Here is a 23,381-nt window from a genome sequence, read left to right as displayed (position 1 = left end):
CATACTTCCTGTTCATATTACATTGTTTCGTCGAATTAGCTTTTTCGCAGGGTCATGCGTCTGAATTATCATTATCCCGACTAGCTTTTCCGTCAAAACATATTCAATGTATTATTTATAAGAATTAATACATTAATGGAACAGCTCACACGTCACATTTTGATCGGGATCTTAATTTCTGTCCACATGTAATTGAATACCGAAAACCACACATTGTATACGATGGGTGTATACCCTCTATAGAGTATACAGGATGTTGCCACAAAGGATTAGTCACTCGCGGACGTTAGGTTTACCGCTTTAGCGCTTAAACTATCAAAGTATACAAATGTAAATCTTATATTATTATTTTCTACAGTTGCTGTTCCGAAAATCGTCGAGAAAAAAGTCCAGTACTCAACAATTTGAATACTCAAAAGTTGACCGACAAAAATTACATATAAATATTAATTACTAATTGACACTGGGCAGTACTGGCTGGTGGTGGTTAGCAATTAATGTATTAATATCAATCATGATAGTACTATTTTAAAACTATAAAAAGTTATTGTTATTAATTCAAACCTTCTTAGTATTTCCTGTCAGAAATATTTGACTACCAGTATTCATAGTCTTAACATTTATTTTCAATAAGTTGTGAATTAAACTCGAGTAAAAATTTTTTTTCGTCGAGTCGAGCTCTCGAGCTTAACTAAAAATATTTTACAAAGTCACTAACTCGTTCGAATCCACATTATATTAATAGAGTCCTGCGAAAAAAAATACATGTACACGATAATGACGAGATTTGTATGGAGACTCGACGAATTCTTCGGTCGTGGATACACATATATTCACATATACTCACAGTTTCGGCGTCGGTGACCTACGAAAGAAACGTCTATAAATTATTCGAAATAATACGACTTGCGATCTACTCTTATTCGATGACATCCGATATTATGCAATCGCATGCGATGGAAAGTGCAGCACAGAATACATCAGAGGGTCAGAGCAGCGTCACAGGTATGTACATATGTACATATTGGCGCACAAGTGTGATAAGTAACATTTTCGTAATTGTTCAGGAGAACGATTTTTTCAGTTTGAGCTGTTATAACAAATAAAAAATGTAACGAACTGTAACGAACTTTTTGTTATATTTTCCTTAACATGAATTGAGTAATGAAGATTAAAAAACGTGCAATTGCTACATTTTTATTCTTAAAAAATATTATACTTACATATTTTATATACGTAAAAAGTAATACACATCACATTTTTCTTCTGATTTCAATGAACAATAACAATTACTCGAATAATGTTATAATTTCGTTTGAGCATAATGTGCAGAGTTTTATGATTAATTTTTCAAAAAAATTTCACTTATCACACTTGTGCACTATGCCATCAATATGTACTCGCGTAACATCACGTTGACCTTTCGCGTCTTTTGTAAGACGGCACGCCGTAAACGGATATGAAAGCTGCAGACATACATAATTCACTTTAAACAGCCGGATAAAACACACATAAGCACATGATTTCGCGATGTGATATTATACGATATGACAGTTATGTTATAGATGGGCGGTTCCCGAGGGTAAACATTCTATGTAAATAATTGCATTTAAAACGCATACATCTGAATTGGGGCATGAGTTAGAGAATAACCGTTCGTGGGACGCGGTAGAGCCGTATGTACGCACATTAAACTGTGTTCGCGACGTTGATTATATTATTATCTAGGTAATAGCTAATATGCTAATACTATGCATGTCCTAAAAGCAATGTCTCCGAAGTGATCGTGATTGAATGTAATTTTCTTCTTCTTCTTCTTCTTTAGTATTCAACACTAAGGGTGGTTTTACAGCATTAAATTTCCGTACACCCTCCACTCTTCACTATTACTGGCCATTCGCTTCAGTTTTCTGTAAGTTCTCAGTCCGGTATCTTAATAACTTTATTTACTATCGTTGTTGTCTGACGTTCTCTGCCTCTCCTGCCTTCTATTTGTCCTTCCAAAATTGTGTAATGTAGTTCCTCCTCGTGTCTTAAGGTATGTCCAATAAGTCTCCATCTTCGAATATAATTTATATCGAGATAAATGTTTTACGCGAGTGCGTGTAGCCTTGTGCGTATGCGCATGCGTTGAACGCACGGATACGCGTTCCGTGTAACCGGAAACTGTTGTTGACGAATATTATTAATAACAATAATATAAGATGCGTACGATGATCGTAATAGTAGTGGTATAATCCCTCCGGGGAATAAGTGCATCATCATCATCATCGTTGTCGGGGGAGACTTTGGGTGGCGGCTTCGAGCCTGGGAATCGGATAGCGCCGTACCGTCTACAAGAAAATTCAATTAACCGCGCGCGGCAAGACGTTTTAACGAAGGAAAATGCCCGTCTAATTCGTTTTCGCCGATGCACCGATGCTCGTGCGCACGAGCGCGTGTGCATCGGTTTGTGCACATCTTTTAATTAGGTTTATAGCGCGCGTACACGTATTAATACGTATGTATAGGAAATTATATCAAAGTTTGTTGCATCCAGGTAATCTCATTAAACCACGACGGATGGGACCAGATGCAGCAACCCCCGCGTAACATTAACCGTAATTGGTCCAGCCGCAGTGTTCGATAATAGTTTTTTTGATCCGTTTTTTTCGCCCTAGTAGGTACGTGATCACCCTTCGACGACGGTGACCGCCGTTTTTTCCCGACAAATCGAACGGCTACGACTGTCCGTCGCGTTAGTAGCGCGCGCCATCGCCGTTTCTCAACCGCGTGGATCTATAGATATATTATGTAGACGGAGCTGTTGTTTTTGCCCTTACCGGACAGCACCTTTCTTTTCATTTTTTTTTTTTTTTTGCTCGTGCTACATTTATATATAAATATATACGCACGATGGTGTGTGTGTGTGGTAGTTCCGTCAAGAAGGGCGAGTGAACGAGCGGTTCGAGCAAAAGAGCAAAAAACGTGTGCGCCGATGGTCCTCGAAAGATGGATGAGCTCTAATGATGAAGCGGCGGCGTAAAGGGAATTAGATGATGAGTCATCGTTAAAATAAAAATCAAAACGGAAAACTTTCCGTAATAACGCGGCGCATGTGTGATACGAGTTGCGAAAAAAAAACCGTTATATTTACGCGAAATGAACTCTCGTGACTTTTTTTCGCCGTTGGTTAGGGGTTCCGGACTATTGGATACCCGTTTTACCATTAGTTTCCGACCAGAAGGGTTAAACTATATACGCATTATATTACAATATTGCAGGACGAGTAGATATGGTGGTCAAGAGTAGGGTGTATATTTAACGTTCACCGCCCCCGCCTCTTTCGGATCGGTATCGTTTTTCTTGTTCACCAACGTACGCGCATCGCCATCAACCGCCATCGCCGCACGGATCTCGTTGTTTATGTTCTCCCCAACTCCTTTCCCCACGGAAAAACGGATTATTATTATTGTTTTTTTTAATTTTCTATAAATATAAATAATTTTCCAAAATCAAATTTTTCGTTTTTCTGTATTTTTCCCCACGAAAACGCGCGGCACCCCGCCGAGAAGGTCTGGCGTAAGCCCCCGGAGCGTAGCAAGGGATGCACGTAAGATCGTAATTTAATAACTCGACCGCGGCGCTCCGTCCATTACGACGTGACCGCGGCCGGTAACGTTTTAGCGGTTTGTCGGCGGCGCGATGTAGTGCACCCCCCGTTCGCGTATCGGTCGACCATGTGAACGGCGGGAGGGGGGCAGCGACGAGCGCATGCGCGTTCCCGAGTCGGCCGGCGAGCGCGCGCGCGAAAGAGTAGGTACGTAAACCAGCAGGAGAAAGAGCGAGCGAGGGGTGATCGATAAGCGCGCAGGCGGTAGTCGTCGTCGTCGTCATCGTCGCGTCGTCGTCGTAGTCGGTAGTCGTCTCATCCGCTCCACGGCAAACGCGTTCGCAGACGTCGGCCGCTTATCCATCATCCTGCCTGTACCACCCCTACAACACATCCGTTTAGTGGATACCGTCAAACCTTTTTCGAGGGGGGTAGAAATTAAATATTAATTCGGTTAAAACGCTCGTCGAGCATCAGCCGCGCTAAAACGATTAATACGTTTCGTTTAAGCCGATTAACGGCGGCGGCGGTGCACCGGGTATTCCCCCACAATGCTCGCCCCGTAATGCGCTTGGCCCACCGCAGGGGTCGGCTCCGCGACGCGCCGAGGCGGCAACCCCTCGTGCTCCCGCCGTCCCTTGTGACCGGATGCGGAAAAACGTTCAGATTTTCGGATGCGATGTCGGCGGTGTGTGCATCGATTGCGATTTTCCCAGGACTTCCGGTCGTTTCGTAATCACGTTTTTCTGGGCCTTCGCCTCATCGTCCTCCTGCTCATCGTCGTCCTGCTCCTCGTCCCACTCCTCGTCATCACCGCCAACGACGACGACGACGCATTGCGACCCTGCATGCAGACCCCGCAGCGCGAACGACTTGCAATAATAACGATGGAATATTTTAACAGGCGCGCGCAACGCACACAATAACCGGTGTTGCTATGCGTTTGTACACGCGTTACGGCCGTGTTCGATCGCGCGGCAAAATGCTATTCGCGTCGCACACAGTATTATTATAATAACGACCGGGTACCATTGTCCACGTGCGTTTCTACGGTCCGATATGACCGTCACCGCGTCCGTAAGGCGTGTAACAATAATAATTCTTGTATACCCGCGTTACGTGTTTTCCCTTCACGTTTATCGGATCGATCTCGGCCGTTCGCGCAATCGCCGTCGACAAAATGCTAATACCATCTTCATCATTATCATCATCATCACCGTGCGTGCGTCGGAGTGTTCCGTCTCGTACGCACGAATACGCGCGTCCAGAAGCGCGTGATTTACCGTTCGATTTGTCCATCTCCTGTTCCGCTCATACGCTCGTGAAAGCATTGCGAAGACGCTTTTCAAACGCCCTGGGGCGATTCGAGGGACGGAAGTTCGAACGACGTACAACCAGTCCACGGCGTTTCGTTTCTTATTGTCCACGGTAGACGTGAAAACGAACCGAGTTCGCGGCTCCGATTTGGGAAACGAACGGACGCGTAACGATCGACTGGTGATCATTCGTATTTGTAGGCTGTTGATTCGATCCCGGGGTTTCGGTTCGGATACGGTACGGAACACGGGGAGCATAGCTAACGTCAGAGGCATAGATACAATTTTTTTCTAGAGAAGGGAGTTGGTTAAGGGTCAATTCATAATATTCTTAGTATACCTTAATACGAGGTCCTGTATAATAATATTACATTTAAAATGGTATTATTATTATGTCCCGTATTTAATGAAAATTATTTTATTACTCAATTTTTAATATATACCTAATCATGGTTAAATGAAAATATCATTTTATCATAATATGTAAATTGTAATAAAAAATAATTAAATATCATTAAAAAAAATCTGGAAGGATGGAAACCCTTTACACCCGCACCATAACTACAACACTAGCCAACACCGCGTGAAGCTAACAGATACGCGGTGAGACATTCCCCATGTGATGCTCGGCACAAGCGATTTGTGCGCAACGTAATGTTCTACCAATGCATTTGCGAAAACTTTATATTCTGTTTTTTTTTTTGTGTTTAACTATGTTTTTTACGCGAATTTGTCGTTTGAAAATATTTAAGGTGCTGTGAGAATTTATGACTTCGTAAAAAAGAAAAAATTTAAAAAAATCCATACACTTTTTCATCTCTAAAATTTCAACATCAAAGCTAGAAATATTTTCATTGACATAGCTACATTCGTTAAAAAATAAAAAACATAGAATTTCCAAGTAAAGAGAATAATTATCTTTAAACATAACACTATGTATTCTGTGTGTGTGTGTGTGTGTGTGTGTGAATAGATTTTTTAACAGTTCGAGTGAATTTTATATTAAAATATTTGTGTACGTGGAATTTTTTCATAAAGGATAATGCCCGTGTAAAGTTCACTTCTTTTAAGAAAAACAAAAACACACGTAACGGTTTTTTGTAATTAAAATAATTTATATAATATTAAATACTATTACATTACATACATTTTAGTCAGTGGTTAATATGAATTTGAATTTGATTAAAAATATAAATCTGACCTATTTTGTTATACAAACACAAATTTCTTAGTATATTTCATTTTCATTTTCCAATATCATTTCCAACTCAAAACTTCCGAATAAATTATAAATAACTTACAGCTGGGGGGAAGTAGATTTTTTTTCCTTAAGTACACTCGTTGAACAACTACAGCGAATTGCTATTAGACTATGACGCTGTATTAGGTTTGCTTGTCGAAATAACCTATAAACAACTGAACTGCAGTACTTGAATTAATAAATCTCACTATTGTAAGTTGTTCCGAACGAATCGTATAAAAACCCTGAAAATAAATTGATGAATCTTTCACTCGCTTACTTTCTACCGTTACCCTAGAATGATCTAATACAAATTATTATTCTTTGAATGCGCATTCCGAGTATAATTAATTTATACGAATATGCGCGCGGGATCGTCAAATTCATCGTTACACTGGTTTTGGTGCAGAGGAATAAAAGAACATTATTAAGATTACGGATCCTCCATTTAGCCGTGACGTAAAAAGATACTATTATTACTTGTACATAATATGTGATGGGGCGTATTGGATACAGGCGCATAAAGGTTTTAAGTACTACCGCAATTGAGTTTGAATACTACACGGATAGAAAAGTAATAAAATGTTGTACATGCAAAGCTGCAGTATATTCTGAGCCATATAAAAAAAAAGAGAAAAGGTAATACCACCAAAGCTATTGTCATTTAAATAAATTAAGATTGACGCTCGAGTGAAATTAATTGGCAAACAAACTCGCAAAGTCAACAAGAGTACAACTTTATTGTCATGAACTATATTAAGACCGTCAAACTTAGTATTTGTGTGTCTTTTTCAGTGTCGGGATTAGATAAATAATATTTTATTTAGATAAAGATAAAATATAACGAAATTCAAATCTATTCAAATAAATATTAAAGATTAATGTGTTTTATACTTTGAATTATAACTTCTAATAAGAGTACATCTTAGATATTGGTATACTTTCTACTTAGAACTTCAGAGGCTATATGTTTAAATTAATGTTGGTAATAGACATTAATTATAGTTAACACTTAATAAGTATAAATTAACAAATATTTTAAAATGTAAGTATAATTATTAAGAAAAAAATATTTATGTGACACGTCGTAGTAAATTTTTAATTGTTGTGAATCTTCAAGCACTTTTAGTATGTATTTAAATTTATATTAGTAGACAGAAAATTGTTATATGGTAAGATACTTGTTTTATAATATATAATATGCATAGGTACAATAAATAAAAGAACACTTTATTTGATGATAAAATAATAATATAAGTGCAATTCAATAGCTAAGATCTGATTGAGTAGTTGGTACCAGTCATTCTTGCCAATAAATAATTATAATAACTTTTCCATTAATGTACCAGCTCACTACTCTTACCAACATCATATAACAAGATTTACTCTATATTCGAGCATTGGAATCCAGGCTCTTAACGAAAAATTTAATAATATATTATAATATTTTGTAATTTCTGTTAATAGGACTATTTAAAATATCAAATTTCAAATATTAATTACCAATAAAATAAACGCAAATGTGTGTTTTCTTTTTTTCCATACAGACAAATTTATCTAGAAAGATGAATTTTTTATTTAAATAATTATTTAGATAACGTGTAACTATTTATTTAGATAACATAAAAGATAACTATGTAATTGCCTAGATAAGTCCCAACAGTGGTCTTCTTCGTTTGTGTTATATAAAACTAAAATTATTGCTCGACTTGTCTATCAATTTTAATATTATAATTCTGTACTATTTGGAATAAACGGGAAAAAAATATTTTCACATAATTTTAAACGCACAACATTTGTATAGTAATAAAAATATTACCTGTTATTTGTACATTACATTTTTTCATTAATAACCGAAAAAATATAGAAAAGGTTAGTGAAATTTTTTTTGAACGAAAATACATTTTTTCATTCACGTGTTATTTAATATTAAACATTTATGAAAGTAATTAGAATTTAAAGAAAACGAACACAAAAAAAAAGGGTTAAGAACATTCAACATCAATATACAGCAATAAAAAACACTTTCAAATTAGGTACCTAGATCAAAATGAATTTGATTTTAAATCGTATATATCGATTAAACAATTTGTTATCAACGTGATAAAAACGAGTAGGATTAAGTTTCAAGACTTTAAATGTGATGTAGCGTTGTAAAAAAAACGTAAGTTTTAAATGTATGTCATTTCAATCTCATATTGTAAATTAATTAATAATTCATACAAAGCTGTGTACGTTTGTTGAAAAGGTGACACGAATAACGTAATAATGTCTTCCTAGAAACACGTTCTAAAATATATTAAACTCGAACTAACGGATACGACGCTGAAATATAATATTTTACACTATTCATCGTGCAAGATCGATTAATAAAAATAAAATTACAACTGTCAGCGTGGACCCCGGACGATTAAGGTTAACTCGATGTCGTCATGAAACTAATGATAGTTGACTAAAGCGTGTCTTGAAGTGAAACAATGAACTCTACTGGATAGATTGATTTAGATACATACTTTAATCAACCGTCAACAATCTTGAATAAAATGTATACGATAAAATCGATTGTATTCAGTAAGCATATTTTAAATATAATATTACACGTATATGATGTTTTACACAGAGGGAGAAATAAAACTTTGCATATTTTTCAATAATAAATTTATGATTATTGATCAATACCCATCGGCTATATGATATAAACGAGATAAAACAATGTTAGCAATGCACAATAATACAATTTGTTAAACGAAGAAATTTATAATAACAGTACATGTCAGCAGTTTTCAACCTTTTTCATTGTGCCGATCACCAATTTCATAAAAAAATGTATGAGACCCCCTAAAAGTTATTCGTCAATTATTACAAATATAATTAAAAAAACAATTGTTATGTATTTTAAAAATGGAAAAAACTCGCTCGTACAGATAGATTGCCCATAAAGTTCTTTGTGTAATTATGGCAATTGCTGGATAATCGTATTAATATAATTATAAACAGAAATATTATTGTACAATACGAATATGCTATATAATAATTTTATTAATTATTTAAAATCAGAAATATAGACGTTAGTCATGATGGTCTAGTGCATGGGTTTTCAACCTTTTGAGGTCCACGCTCCCTTTCAAACTATTTATTGAGTTCCCACCCCACCCCACGCCTCACAACTATAAGATTGATGTTTGCATAATATTTATGTGTAAACTATACTTTAATGTTGGTTATTGGATTAATAAAAATACAATTCAAATGAAGTTTTTTTAATATTAAACGAATTCATTTGAAAAAAAAATCGACCACGGCGGCAACCAACACAGCATCAAGGCACGGCATAGAAAATTGCAACATTTTCATTTTTTGTGTTTTTTTTTATAATATTTTCACACCCTTCCTTGAAAATTTGTCACGCCTCCCTAGGGGGTCGTGCGCTCCAGGTTTAGAACCACTGGTATGTGTATAATATTGTCTCATACACAGAACGGGTAAATTTTATGTTTCGACGAACACAGAAAAATAACGGATTTATTCTACGTAAAATGTTATATTTACTCAGAATATAAACGTTTCATCATTAAAACAATCTGGATCGCGATTGCGAATGCGTAATTCAATTGTAATCAAACGACTTATATCCGAGAATCCAAACGTGAAAAAAGTTCAACTATCGAGGAAACTTACTGTCGTAAGTATTGAAAACGGTAGGGTTCATTTTTTATTGATATTAAGTATATTAATATTTATATTCGCTTTATGTCAAAATTGTTTTTCCTTTTAATTTTACGGTAGCTTATACCTATTAACAGATAAGTATCGGAAATAAATTTCTGGAAACGACGGCCATACATCGGACATAGATTAATGAGTTGGAACAGTTGAGTATCGGAATCGTTTCGAAAAGTTTTTAAATTCAACTATAGATACTAACTAAGAGCTTAACAGGATAAAATTTAACATTTTCATTTATTTTGTTGATCGTATATTATTGTCCGGTCAGTCAACTACAATAAAATTACATTCAGATAGTTTTATTCGATTCTAATCATAGACACGAGATGGAAAAAAAACATTAAATTAACTTAAAGCCAAAATAATTTTATGATATTGTATTCAAACGATTTTAGAAGCCATCAAACTTCATTATTATTTTTGATTGATTAAAAACTGTATAAAATAGTTATTGAGCTTTTTTATGTTTACTATTATTCTATTAATTCAAAAATGCTGTTGTTTTCGATAAATAAATCATTAGAACTTTTAATTTAAAAATCATAATTTGACATCGTGTGATATAAAATTATTAAAAAAAAAAGGAAGGAAAATTAATATATTTCATTATAATAGAAATAATAACGTTACAATATATTAAAGTATAATCACTACGTCAGAAAAACTTTTATAGTAATAAGACATAAAAACAAAAGATATAATATAAAACTTAATTTTTTTTGAGTATTTCCCGAATAAATCAAATAAATTTGAATAACTATTTTCGGAGTAGACCATAGATCAGACTTGGGCTTGCATATTTAATAATTCACTGTGTAATTTAATTAAAGTGAAAAATGTATACATTATTTGTATTGTAATGTTATACACAAAATTAAAATTTATATTTTAATTTTTTCTGTTGGAATATCCATATGATTGTATTTTAATATAATGAAATATTTGGTACAATTTCGGTATTCAATATAAATAGTAGTGTAAATGTCAACTTTTCAGAAAATATTACAGACGAGAGGAAGTAAAATCATCTCTTATCTTGGTTTCCATGTTCACGATCTCTTTCTCTAACATTAAACAGAATTATTATTATTATTATTATTATTATTATTATATTGCAAACTGCTTATTGTAAACGTAAAATAAATGTTCACACATTTGAATATTTGGAGATAAAAATAATGTAATCTTTCACCTAAAACTAAAAGTCGTTATAAATCAATAATTTTACTATAACACTCTGTCAGATATAAAATGTAAATACCATATTAGTATAAGTAGTACTCATAAGCTCACGTATTTCGTAATCATTAACACATACACATATGGACGGAAATACAAAAAAATATCGCAAGTTAAAAAAAGCCATTAAGTGTTCATTGAAAAAAACACAAAGAACCAATGTAACGCGCGTTTTTTAATTCTAATATTTTTCGCGGAAAACTGTTTTTGTACGAATATAATTTCGTGGGCAAGGGAATATACGAATTTCGTTCGATCACGTGACTCGTTAATAACGGGGTGAAAAAATTCGGGTTCGAAATCGAAACGCGATATCGTAATTAATTAATTTACCATCGGAACACCCGCGCACGCTACATTGAATCACGACAAAATAAAAAATAACGCTAGCATTTTTTTTTCATTATTTTTTTTTTCCATTCCCCCCGATTACATTTTATTAATTACAACCCACACGCCGACGGGCGCATAACACAGTGGGCACCGTATACAAGTATTGTTCGAAGTACCTAAACGTTCTCTTTCTCGCGATTAAAAACGCGATTAAACGATGATGCCACGTGCAATCGCGTAAATGGCGTATGAAGACTCGCTAGCGCCCCTGGTAAACTTAAAAAAATACGCTTTTTAACCAATTAAAATTTGATGTTAAGATATTTTTTTTTTTTAAGGATACAATTTATATTTATAAGTTATTATTAGTGAAGATTTTAAACTTTGAAAATTTGCTTTTCTCGCTTTATGACTAGCAAATTCATCGATAATTTCTTCATATGAAATTTTTTATTTAAATGCCCTTATGCTATTTTCATAATTTCATCATTAAATTCACACGTAGTATGTACAGTGTGTACAAATAAACAAAATCTACGTATTTCAAAAAGTTTAATGGGAACATTTCAATTTTATTGTAGGATAAAAATACAACTTTTGCACAATTTTGTACCCCTTCAGAATTCGCGCCTCTGGCATAGACATAGTTCACCATGCTCTTGCTACGCCACTGAATCGCACTCACGATTAGAAAAATACAACGGGTACTACAGTTCGTACAACGAGTAATACAGTTCAGGTCGGCAAAACAATTGTCGGCCAGCTGAAGATATAGTTACAAACGATTGCGTTTCCGCGAACGTTCCTGGCGTGCCCGGGGAAAAGGTTGCAGATGTTACGACCAGGTGGTGATCAAGTTGGGTTAGTGAACAACCCGGTGAGAGTGTTCTTGGGGAGTCGCTGATTTAAAATTAATTGTCAATTTGTGCGGATTTCCGCCGCGGCGGGATACGGGTGCGCTGAACTTTTCAATTTGGATCTGGTACGACTACGCGCGTATTTCGAACGATAACAATAATAATAACGCAAATCGTGAGGCGAATTCGGAATGAATACAATTTTTCGTCAACTTTTACGTTCCCAAACGCTCAATTAAGTTTAATGCGTATACGTAGGTACGACATTCGTACGTATCATAATTTATACTCAATACGGGTTTCTATATTTTCATCTTTTTCTCTTTGTCTCTTTCTCTCTCTATTTCTACTTTTTTTTTCTTTCTGCGAGCTGTCCCCGTCGCTGAATGTAAAACACAATTTAATAACTTATCGTCTGAGTGTTGCGCGACGTGCGGAGCGTAAAAGCAACTTGATGCTACGATGTAAATAATAAATTCAATTTCATAATCTTACAAAACGTCACATCCTAATATCCCTTTTGTTTCCGCGCTAGCAGTTCTCTCGCGTCCCCGTTCTATTTATTACACTTACGATATAACGTTACTCGCACTGTTATTTGAAAACACTTTTCTTTATATATGATAACCATGACCAGAGGAAAAATGTCCACTTCATTTCCGACGCACAATGTCAACATTCGAGGAATAAAGTTTTTCGGCGTTAATGGTTCTCGCAAATTAAATGGCTTTCGATCATTTTTCAGTGAAACAGGACGAGTTTCATTCATTACTATGTGATGCACGTATTTTGAGAGTTTAAATCAATGAAATTACTTTCATTAAGACTAATAGTATATTAGAAAAATCATCAACTCTACACGCAATACGAATCATAAAATTTATAAAATTCAACAATATTTTAATGCCGCGGTGTTGATGCGAATCCTTTACGTACATTTTATCGATTCTATCTATTATTTCGAAATTAATTATATTCGTTTTAGTTTTTCGCACATACAAAATATTCAATCGCTAGATACCTCCTAAGCGCACTGTTACCGTTTAGTTTCACATCGAGAGTTGTTCAATTGATAGTGGTTTGAAGATATAAGATTTTGATTTAAGATAATTTAGAATGATTTATTCGAGATAATCTTCAGTTAATATATGTCCACGAAATGTTGCTAATCGATAAACGATTTAAAAAAAAATTAAGAGGAAATATTTAGTCGATTTTAAAATATTTATTAACAAACAAATTGTTATTTCCATATTAAACATTAGAGTACATGTTTGAAAATATAAGCGAAATAAAATTATGATTAATATTTTATACGTAAATAATAAAGACCGTTTAACATTATTATAATTAAGAAATTTTAGATTTCAGAGAATATTTCATGCTCGAAACAATATTTAAAGCTGTACTACAACAACATCTACAGCCAATATTGATGCAAATATTTTATGTTGTCGTAAGCTTAATTTTAGTAAGTATATACAGAATAGTTGCCATTATAGTAAATATATCTCTTATACTATACTTATAGATCATATAATTCGGGTTTAAAAATAAAAATTAAATATTGTACCGTAAAATATTTTAAATATCTTTCTCCGTCCCGTAAAAAAAAAAAAAACATAATCTTTAGAATCGTTCTATCACAAGTCTAAAATTTACCTATAACCCTTTTTAGTTAGGTTAATTATGATTTATTTTAGTTGTTTGATTGATTAAATTTTAGATTAATTGTCTATGGAAATGAAGTAAAACCTATAAAGATACAACGCAGTTGATTATTCCGAAAATAATTCAATTATCAGACCAAAATGAATTGTTGAATTCTTTATACTATTATAGTAGTCCGTCCATGTCTGTGCCAAGAATAATTAATCATCGAGTTCCTCATAAGGTAATTCATTGCAAAAAGCAAGTAATAAATTAAAAGATAACACGCAAACAGGTACGGTTTGAAATAAAAAATAAAACCATGATAGATGACATTTTAAAAAACCTCTCAATGAAAGTGTATTCAACGTTTTTTAATCGGGTATCTGTTTTAATAATTGTGATGGGTTGTTACGCTTTGCGGAAACGAAGCGAAACTACTTATAATCGTTGAAATATTTCAGCTGGAACATGTATATAAATTATTAATATCTCAAAATTGGCCAAATAGTTTGCTTTAACATTTTAAAAGTGTATCTACTTATAAACTACAATGATTCATTTAGGAGAAAATGCACACCGGAAAATCTATATTGAATTATGTTTGTATTCAGTTTTAGTTTTTATGAAGAATCTCGATTCCTATAATGACGTTGAATAGTATTCACTTTCCAAACCATATTTATGATATATTAATAGGGTAGAAAAACATTTTCACGAAACGATCGTCGAAAAACAATAGGTACAGTTGAACCCAATTTATAATCGACGAATAAATAAATAAACATTATTTATACAGTATATCAGTAGTAGATAAATTATACGAAATATCGTCGTGGATGCCCGTCAATGATATTAAAAAAAAAACGACCAATACTGGGATGTATATGTAAATGGTTTATATATTATATTGCATCGATTTCGCAAATCAAAACTTCTACTCGCAGTTAGATTTAATTTCAAATAACTGTTGCCCGTTAGTTTCATTCGCATATTAGTGGCTTATTCTTGTGATCATGACGCCCGTAGGCAAACTAATAACATGTTATTAAAGTAATCAGGTGCGTACACAAATAATTTTTTTTTTTTTTAGAAGGGTATGTACATTTTCATAATTTTTCTGAATTTGGGGGGGGAGTAAATCTCCCAAACACCCCTTGTGTATGCGTCCGATAATAAAATAATCCAACGAGTAGTTCGTAAAGATATAATATTGACAACGTGGAAATGTGTGTCGTCGGGAATTGATTTACTTTTACCAACGCGTGAACTCAACCATGGTAACGGTGACGTATTAAGCGCTCTTAAGGAGTACATCACACTTTAAAGGGAATAATATTTATACGCGACCGCATTTCGAAGCGTATAACTCGCCTATAACGAACGAAAATAGGTGTATATTTATACGCGGGGCATAACTTTTACCTCGTCATTTTTAATTAAAGTCTTTCCATAACAATTATTAGACACGCGTATAAATGATGTCACGTGGAATCGTTTAAATATTTATCGGTACTGTGTATTAATTTTACGAAGCACAACTATTATATATATATATATGTGGTGTATGTATATCAATTGACTAATGAAATGAATAAAAGTCAAATTCTTTACATGTTTTATCTTTGCGATCGGGAGCAATTGCGCGTTTGTACAAACGGTTCAAATATTGTTTGTTCTCTTTTACCGAATATTAATGAATTAATTATCATTTTCAATTCCGCGCGTCAACTATTTCTACGACAAACAGGTGGATAAACATTTGAAACAGAAAATAATTGTACAAAATCATTGCAGAGTCTAATCCGTTTATGCTATAATGTAATATTAATTTTAACACACCCGTATTTCTTGTAGCATCAAAACCAGATGATAATCATTAAATAATCAGTTTTCATTTTATACCAATACACATATATACATACTATAACCATGGTAGCGCGGTTACTTCGTTTAAATTTACGTTTGATGAAAAAAGGATAGCAAGGATAATAAATACATTAAATTACCTGACGAGACCGTAACCGGCCAGACAAATAATATTAACACCAGCCAGTACGTCATATTCGTTGTTTGGTTTAAAGCCGTTTGTCGGTCGTTCGTGCCGGTGTCATCGTAAGTATCTCTGAAAAAAAAAATAAAAATATTAAAATAACAAATCCATCATACATTTGGCGAAAACCGTGTGCCGTAAATAATATAAATCTGGATAATTTGATAATAATTTCATCCTCATCATATAGCTTTTTATAATCGAAAACAATAACACTTTGATTTTTGTAATATTATTCGTATTCTTGTATACTCCGACGGACCGATCGGCACGGGAAATGGTTTGTTTCCATACGAGAGTAGAAGGTTAGTTAGAAGAAGTAGTTCTTAAAAGGCCTAACTGAAATTAGTATGTATGCAACGAGCCTAAAAAACAGCAGGCTGTTTGAAAAAATAGTAAGTAATTCTTTAAAGGCCTAAGAGCTGTTAATCTGTATGCAATGAGCCTAAAAAAACAGCAGGCTGTTTGGAAAAATAATAAGTAGTTCGCAAACGGGCTACCCCATTGCAAAGAGCCTAGTCGTTTTGCAAAAAAACTCATTTTCCATATGGCCTACGAACAATGACATGTTATCCTAACCGACGAAACAACGTATTAAATTATGACGCCACTCTTTGGCAGTGCTTATAAAATACATTTGTGTACATATTTTTTTCACGGATGGGAATCGTCAAATTGATAACTGAAGAAAACTTCAAAACAATAGTTACTCGATAAAATAACGAGAAAGAGTTGCGGGTTTGTTTGTAGTTTTTTATTCAATGGAGAGTTAATTAAGACCTATCGTAGAATAATTAATTGGTATTGTGGAAATGATTTATAATCTGACGACTAACGTGCCAATGTATTTAAGTACGACATATCCGTATAGTTAATAATCATTGTATCGTATCGCAGCGGTGTATCCATCGTTTCTTACACGTTTCCACGGTCGCAATTATTATATTTTTAAATTTTTTTTTCGCACTCCGGTCCACGGGTGTCCATAGGTCTAAACGTCGACGCACTGATTACCAAAAATAACCCGTCTGCGATAAAAACATAAACGAACTTCGAACCGGGCCTAACATCCCCCGACACTGTAGCGCGGTCGATCGGGCATACGAAAACTTCCGGCGGCATCGCGTTGCAGTTGACGTAACGCATTAATAATTTTATGCTAATAATCGCGTTACGACGGGGGTTCGATCGGCGAAAAGTGTGTACGAAACAATTTTTCAACGTTAAACGCTCTCGTCCCGTCCAGGTGAAAAAGTTCCGCGCTGCAGCTCTGCATACCATTGCACGGTAGTACGACGTGTATTTCCCACCGTCAATTTCAGCTCGTGAACTCTAAACTTTTGTACTCATTCGGCGGACAGTGGTTTTTTTTTTGTTCCATACGCGTAAAAACGTTTTCGTGGAAAATATTATTATCTTCGATTTCGAAGTGCAGTGATGTCAATGTTTTGATTGGAAATTATACCGACCAGTGGCACACACAGGATTTTTTTTTCGGGGGAGGGGGTAAAGGTAAAAATATAACACATTTTACAATTAAAAAAATTATGCAAATCCTTAATATATTTTGACTTCCATAATAGCATTGATAATAGTCTAATCTATAATCAATGATACTAGGTATTCAATACCTCAATAGCTTTTTGTATTTCAAACTTGTAAAATTTCTAAATTTTAACCTAAACTTCGGAGAAAATTACTAACCCCTTACCCCCTCCTGCGTGCGCCACTGATACCGACGGTGAAAAAATAATAATAAAATATCATGTTAATTTACGAAAACTATTCGTAAAAATAATTATGTTTCTTTCTAGCAGCGTTCCACATAATTTTAACGTCGATCGATGCGTGTAATAGACAGCTAACAAAATTGGAAAAAAAAATGTTTTTTGAAACATCCTACATGCGTTTACGGGGAAAACGAGTGCGTTTAGCGTGAAATAAAAATCGTCTGTACAATCGACCAGAACGCTTTTTCGCAAATCAGTTGGCTAATTAAACCGATACACCGAGTGTGTGATAGAATTAATTTCAACGTTTTTTTATTTCTGCGGACCTTTTTTAATATCCATCGTCGGTTTTTTCGCCTCCGATTGACCAAAACGAAATTCGATTAACAAAATATAATCCGTCCAGTTCGTTAATTGAGTTACAAGCTTACATAACCGACAGCGGCATGATATAATAAAGAATTATCGCCGCTTCGCTACCAGTGTAAATTGTCTGGCTCGAGAGCATTATTGCTTTAAAACCGGCCACGCTCGTTTACATCGTCCATTAATGTTTTATTTATTTTGTTTTTTTTTTTTACAAGATTTTGATCATCAGGTCTTTACCAATAACAAAACGCCAGAGTTCTGATTTCGTAAATCAATCATCGTGGCTGCACGATCCGGATGATCCATAAGAAATACGGATTAAAAAATTCATTATGTTTAATCGAATGATCATCGCAACCGTTATTATTTTATTCGCGGCGGTTATGTTTGAGTCATTTTTTCGCAGCCATCACAGTAACGTTATATTTTTAATTAAATCACCATATATCAACCGAAACGCACATTAGAGGAATTTCATTAGTTTTCGAAATATTCAACTTACTTTGTTACTACATAATGTATACTTTGTTCATATTAACGATATTTTTTTTCTGTCTCTCGATAAAACAGTTCCCAAATATTCATAATTCAGATTATTTTTTTTAAAATACGATATCGAATTCCAGATTTCGAAACTTTTCGAAAATAAATAATAAAAATGTTTATTACTTCTGCGGAACGTTGTATATTTTTTTAAGTTATTAATATTTTCAAATGTCAACATTTTTTATTTTTATTTCATATTCAGGAAAACAACGTTTTCCGGAAAATGTTCGTAGTTATTACAAATCGATAGAAGTAAAATATTTCGTATGTCAATAGGTAGAGCCAGAAGAGTGTTCAATACCGTATTGTATTATATAGAATATTATGTCTCCGGTCATTTGAACCGCGAACGTTCATAAGTAAGTAGCTGTTAAGAACTGTCGCGGTTCGACGATGTCTATTATTCCGTGTATGTCATAGATATTTTTTGGAAAAAAAACGACGTTTCAACATACCGAATCGAAAATTAACGAACGTAAATGTCATGCCGTTGAAAAAAACGAAAAATAGATTATGTTTTTTATTCATATTCGTGCATTGTATTTGTTCACAATATTTATTCGCGTACACATACAGTGACATGTGTATAAGGGATGTTTTCGAATTATAATACATACAACAATGACTTGTTGATGTGACGGAAGAACAATTCAGCGACGGTACTTCGGCGTGAGCTCGAGAATATATTGTTATTGTTATTGATGATGAAAAGTACTAATAACGCGTTTATTTGGACAATCCGTTTGCCAAAAAACCGATAAAAAAAAGGCGACCCGCAAGTATTCCAGTACACGTATAGTATTTTATCATTGTAAACGCACAGCAAACACGCCTCGAGAATCCAATGGAATGTCATTTAAGCCGAATTAAATGTGGTAGACCGCTCTACTGACAGGTCACGCACCAAGGCCACTCGTGTACACAAACACACGAACACGCGTACACACAAGCAAGCAGAAGGGTGCGTTTGAGATAATAAATTCAATGACAGACAATCCTGCGCCTTTCCGTGTGACTGACGCGGGGCGCGTGGTCGGCCGGAAGTGCGTGCGGCGCCGCCGACAGATCTCTTCTGACATTAAAATGTATCGTCGTCGTCGCCGCCGTAGTATTTCCCAAGGAGTATAATTTAATTTTTCTATATTTTTCATTTACCCGTTCGCCCAAATTTTTTTTTTTTTTTTAGAGGGTATAACGCCGTACACGGTATATCATGTATACTGGTAGCGACCATACGTGAGGTATAAACGATGACGATTACGATGCGGAGGAAATACGCTTCGATGCTGGACTACGGCGTACAATCAACGCCGAAACAAGTGAAACTTCATAAACCCACCCTTATATATATTGTTAATTCGGAAATACTACTATAACCATCAGTAAAATTACTTTCAACAACTGCTCCCCTTTATACATAAACAATTTGTAATAATAAACAAATTTGTAAACAATGTACACAACGTTGACCATCGTAATTTTCAAGGTAAAAATGAAAATTTTTCATTTCCGCTGCCCACCCGAGAAAATCGCGTTCCGATCACGGGCACCTCTCACCATGCCCCACCCCTTGCTGAGACCAACGGCTAAGGAAACATCACAGTCTACATATTATGCGCGGGGCAAAAATATACTGCGCAACATTTGCACTGCGTCACAATTACGTTCGTCTTGACATAAACCTTACGGTTTTGAACGTGCCGTATCATACGCCAAATGTCGAATCGTCGACTTACGACGGAAGCGAACACTCTGCACCGCGACGGGTGACCTCATCCGAAGTAAATTTCGTAAAACGTAATCGTTACACGATAATTATCCGAAATATCGGTGGTGTCGAGGGCGCAAAACGGACGCGACGACAGCGCTAACCCCGAGGGTTCAGATAAGGGTAGGGGGCAGGATGTCGAGACAGTCTGTGGTGTTTCGACGTGCACACGGTGTACGCGTTTCGGTGCGCGCGCCAGGTAAGGGATCGGTTAGGGGAGGGGGGGTACCGCGACGTAATGTAGTAATTAGTGTTGTGCGCAAGGATTTTCTCGTCCGCCGTGAAGACCGTCACGTTACACCGTCCACCCCCGTAACAGCGGCGCGACAGTACCGTGGGCGAGTAGACGGTGGGTGAGCAAACTACCCCTACTGCCGGCGAAAAAGACGCGATGAATAATTCATAAGCGTCGCACGTACGCGGACCCGTGCACATGCGCGCCGGCGCCGTGCCGTCTCGCGGCATCCAAGACCGACCGGGCGACCTAGGACGAGGACGACGACCGCGGTCACATCCGTTTCGTTAGTGTAACAATAATAATAATAATAAGTAACATTGATAATGATGATAACTGATAATACGGATCGTAATAATATCGACGTCTTTTTCACAGAAATAATGATGAATAAGGGGGGATCCCGAAAAAATAATCAGAACGGTATATTTATCACTTGTTCATAGACAGATATTGTGTAGCGTTTGGCGTGTTTCCTTCTTGTATGTAACATAGTATGTGTAAAATTTACATTAAACACAAATCTCACCGTGTTTGTCGTGGAACAAATGACAAGACTGTAGGGGGGAGAGAAAATTGTCGGGACCCTAGCACTATCCTCGATCCATTAAATTAGCACCTTTAAAATCTGGTATTAAATCTCCGATTAGTCTTCACATCTGTCTACATAATCAGAAGATTAAGACGGTGCGATATTCAAGATTTCCAATAATTGTATAGCTTTGTACTCTCTGACATCTGTAGTTTTAGAATTCATACTAACTTAATTTTAATACTTCTTGTCGTACCTATTGTGTTCAACACTGATAAAAATTCGCATTTGATCAGTACGGTACCTAGTTCAAGAATTTGGTTAAACCCTCAGAGAGTTATCACTAAGTCATTAGTTATTATTAAATTCCATTGATTTTTTGACCATTACAAATGATAACGTAAAATATAAACGTTTGTTATTTTTTACGATACTTTTTTGGTGATATTCATAGTTTTAAGGTTATGGTTAGGTCAGTATATGGTATAGGTAAATTTTGTCATGATGTTATTACAATCAATTTTCAGATCAAAAACGACCACAGAGATATAATACGAGTATGATCACTGGCCATTTGCACTTATTGACTTCTATAATATGAGCAAGTATAATAATAATATAGTACCAAAATAATCAGAAAAGCTATCTTTAAAATCTCGAAATATCGTTCGTCGTAGATATTATTTCTATCGCTTTGTACTTTTGAGAATTTTTATTCGGTCATACTACCGTATCTATAATAACACAAATAATAAACTACTGCAAAAATTTATATCATATATAAATGTTGTTTGTATATTCTTTATAAGTCATTATTATTTGTTCTACTCATGTCTGACACAAAATCACATTATTGCGTTTTGCTCCTCGATAGTATTTATATAACACTTCGAGATTTAACGAGCATTCAGATGTTTTACATTTTCGAATAAAACAAAGTAATTTTTACAATTTTATAAACTATTATTGTTTCGAGGAAAATAAATTGCATTATTTAACACAATCTTTAATCGTTTATACAACACAAGTCTACACCGTATAATAATGAAAAACATAATTTCATTCCTCATTAATGTATGTATTAAAAAATAGAAATTAAATTGAATTTTTCGATTAACTACTATAATGTAATCTCCACTTTCAATCAAAGAAAGGTTTCAATGAAATATAAATTTGAACAAAGATGTTTCTCAATCTTAAAGAAACGAAATCGTTATTTGTATACATACTGTAAATAAATAAGGTAAAGTCTATTGTCCGTAGATACGGTCTAATTTTCAAAATTTTCAAATTTAATATTATATTTAAGAGGTAGTATATATTCGTAAAAAATATTTTTTTACTTTAATTTCATATTAAATAAAACAACAATTTCACAATTCGTTTTCAATAAAGCTATAAAATGTATATAAAAAAAAGTATTATACATAAAAAAAAACAAATTATAAATAAATGTATTTTTAAAAGATTATTATGCGTGCAAAATATTGTATGAAAATCAATAAAATGTAAAATAGGTTCAACATTGATCATGTGTTGATTTTGAAATTGAATATAGGTAGCAAATCGTAAATTAATAATTTCATAAGATATATTAATAAAAAAAATGCGTATGAAACTTAATTAATTATAGGTATCATTGCTATTTTAACGTATTTAATGACAACATTCTTAATTTTACCAATATTACTGATAGTCCAAGTTGGGCTATAAAAAATGAAAAAACATTTAAAAAAGTAAAAATTAAATTATTTTATTTATTTTCAAATTCATATTTAAATTGTTAAATGGTGTATTGACACCTCTTTACAATGGATAATTAGGACGAAAATATAAGCTATTTATAAAAATATGTATTGTTAAATTAGGTACAAATATGCATTAAATAAGCAAAAAAATTAAATTTTAATGATAATGATATTTGCTCATTTTTTATTAGATTTCAAATACCTCATTCTGATAAATGTATCAATTAATTTATAAATTAGTTTCTTATAAGCATAATCCTATTATTTCAAGTTGATTACCTATTTAGATTGAGTATTATTATTGTTATGACTTCTAATAAAGATTTAAGCCTTAATATGTCGTAACATTATTCTACAGATACTTCAATCCAAACAAGCAATATGGTATTATCATAGTTTAAAAGGAATTCTTTGAGTAGATTCCTTTTAAGAAAATCACACAAGTAT

General features: G+C 34.2%; 1 protein-coding gene across 4 annotated transcripts in view; it reads right to left on the bottom strand.

The window, feature by feature from the left end:
- Positions 1 to 23,381, bottom strand: part of LOC112683168 — a 206,439-nt gene that overhangs the window by 71,638 nt on the left and 111,420 nt on the right. For all 4 annotated transcript variants that reach the window (XM_025554068.1, XM_025554076.1, XM_025554084.1 and 1 more), the window contains one exon: positions 15,963 to 16,078. In XM_025554068.1, coding sequence (XP_025409853.1) covers positions 15,963 to 16,017 — 55 coding nt within the window. In that variant the 5' untranslated portion in view covers positions 16,018 to 16,078. The remainder of the gene's footprint in view (positions 1 to 15,962; positions 16,079 to 23,381) is intronic.

This window comes from Sipha flava, unplaced genomic scaffold (assembly GCF_003268045.1).
Source record: "Sipha flava isolate LNK unplaced genomic scaffold, YSA_version1 104_pilon_pilon, whole genome shotgun sequence".
NCBI lineage: Eukaryota > Metazoa > Arthropoda > Insecta > Hemiptera > Aphididae > Sipha > Sipha flava.
This window is presented reverse-complemented; position numbering and strand designations above follow the sequence as displayed.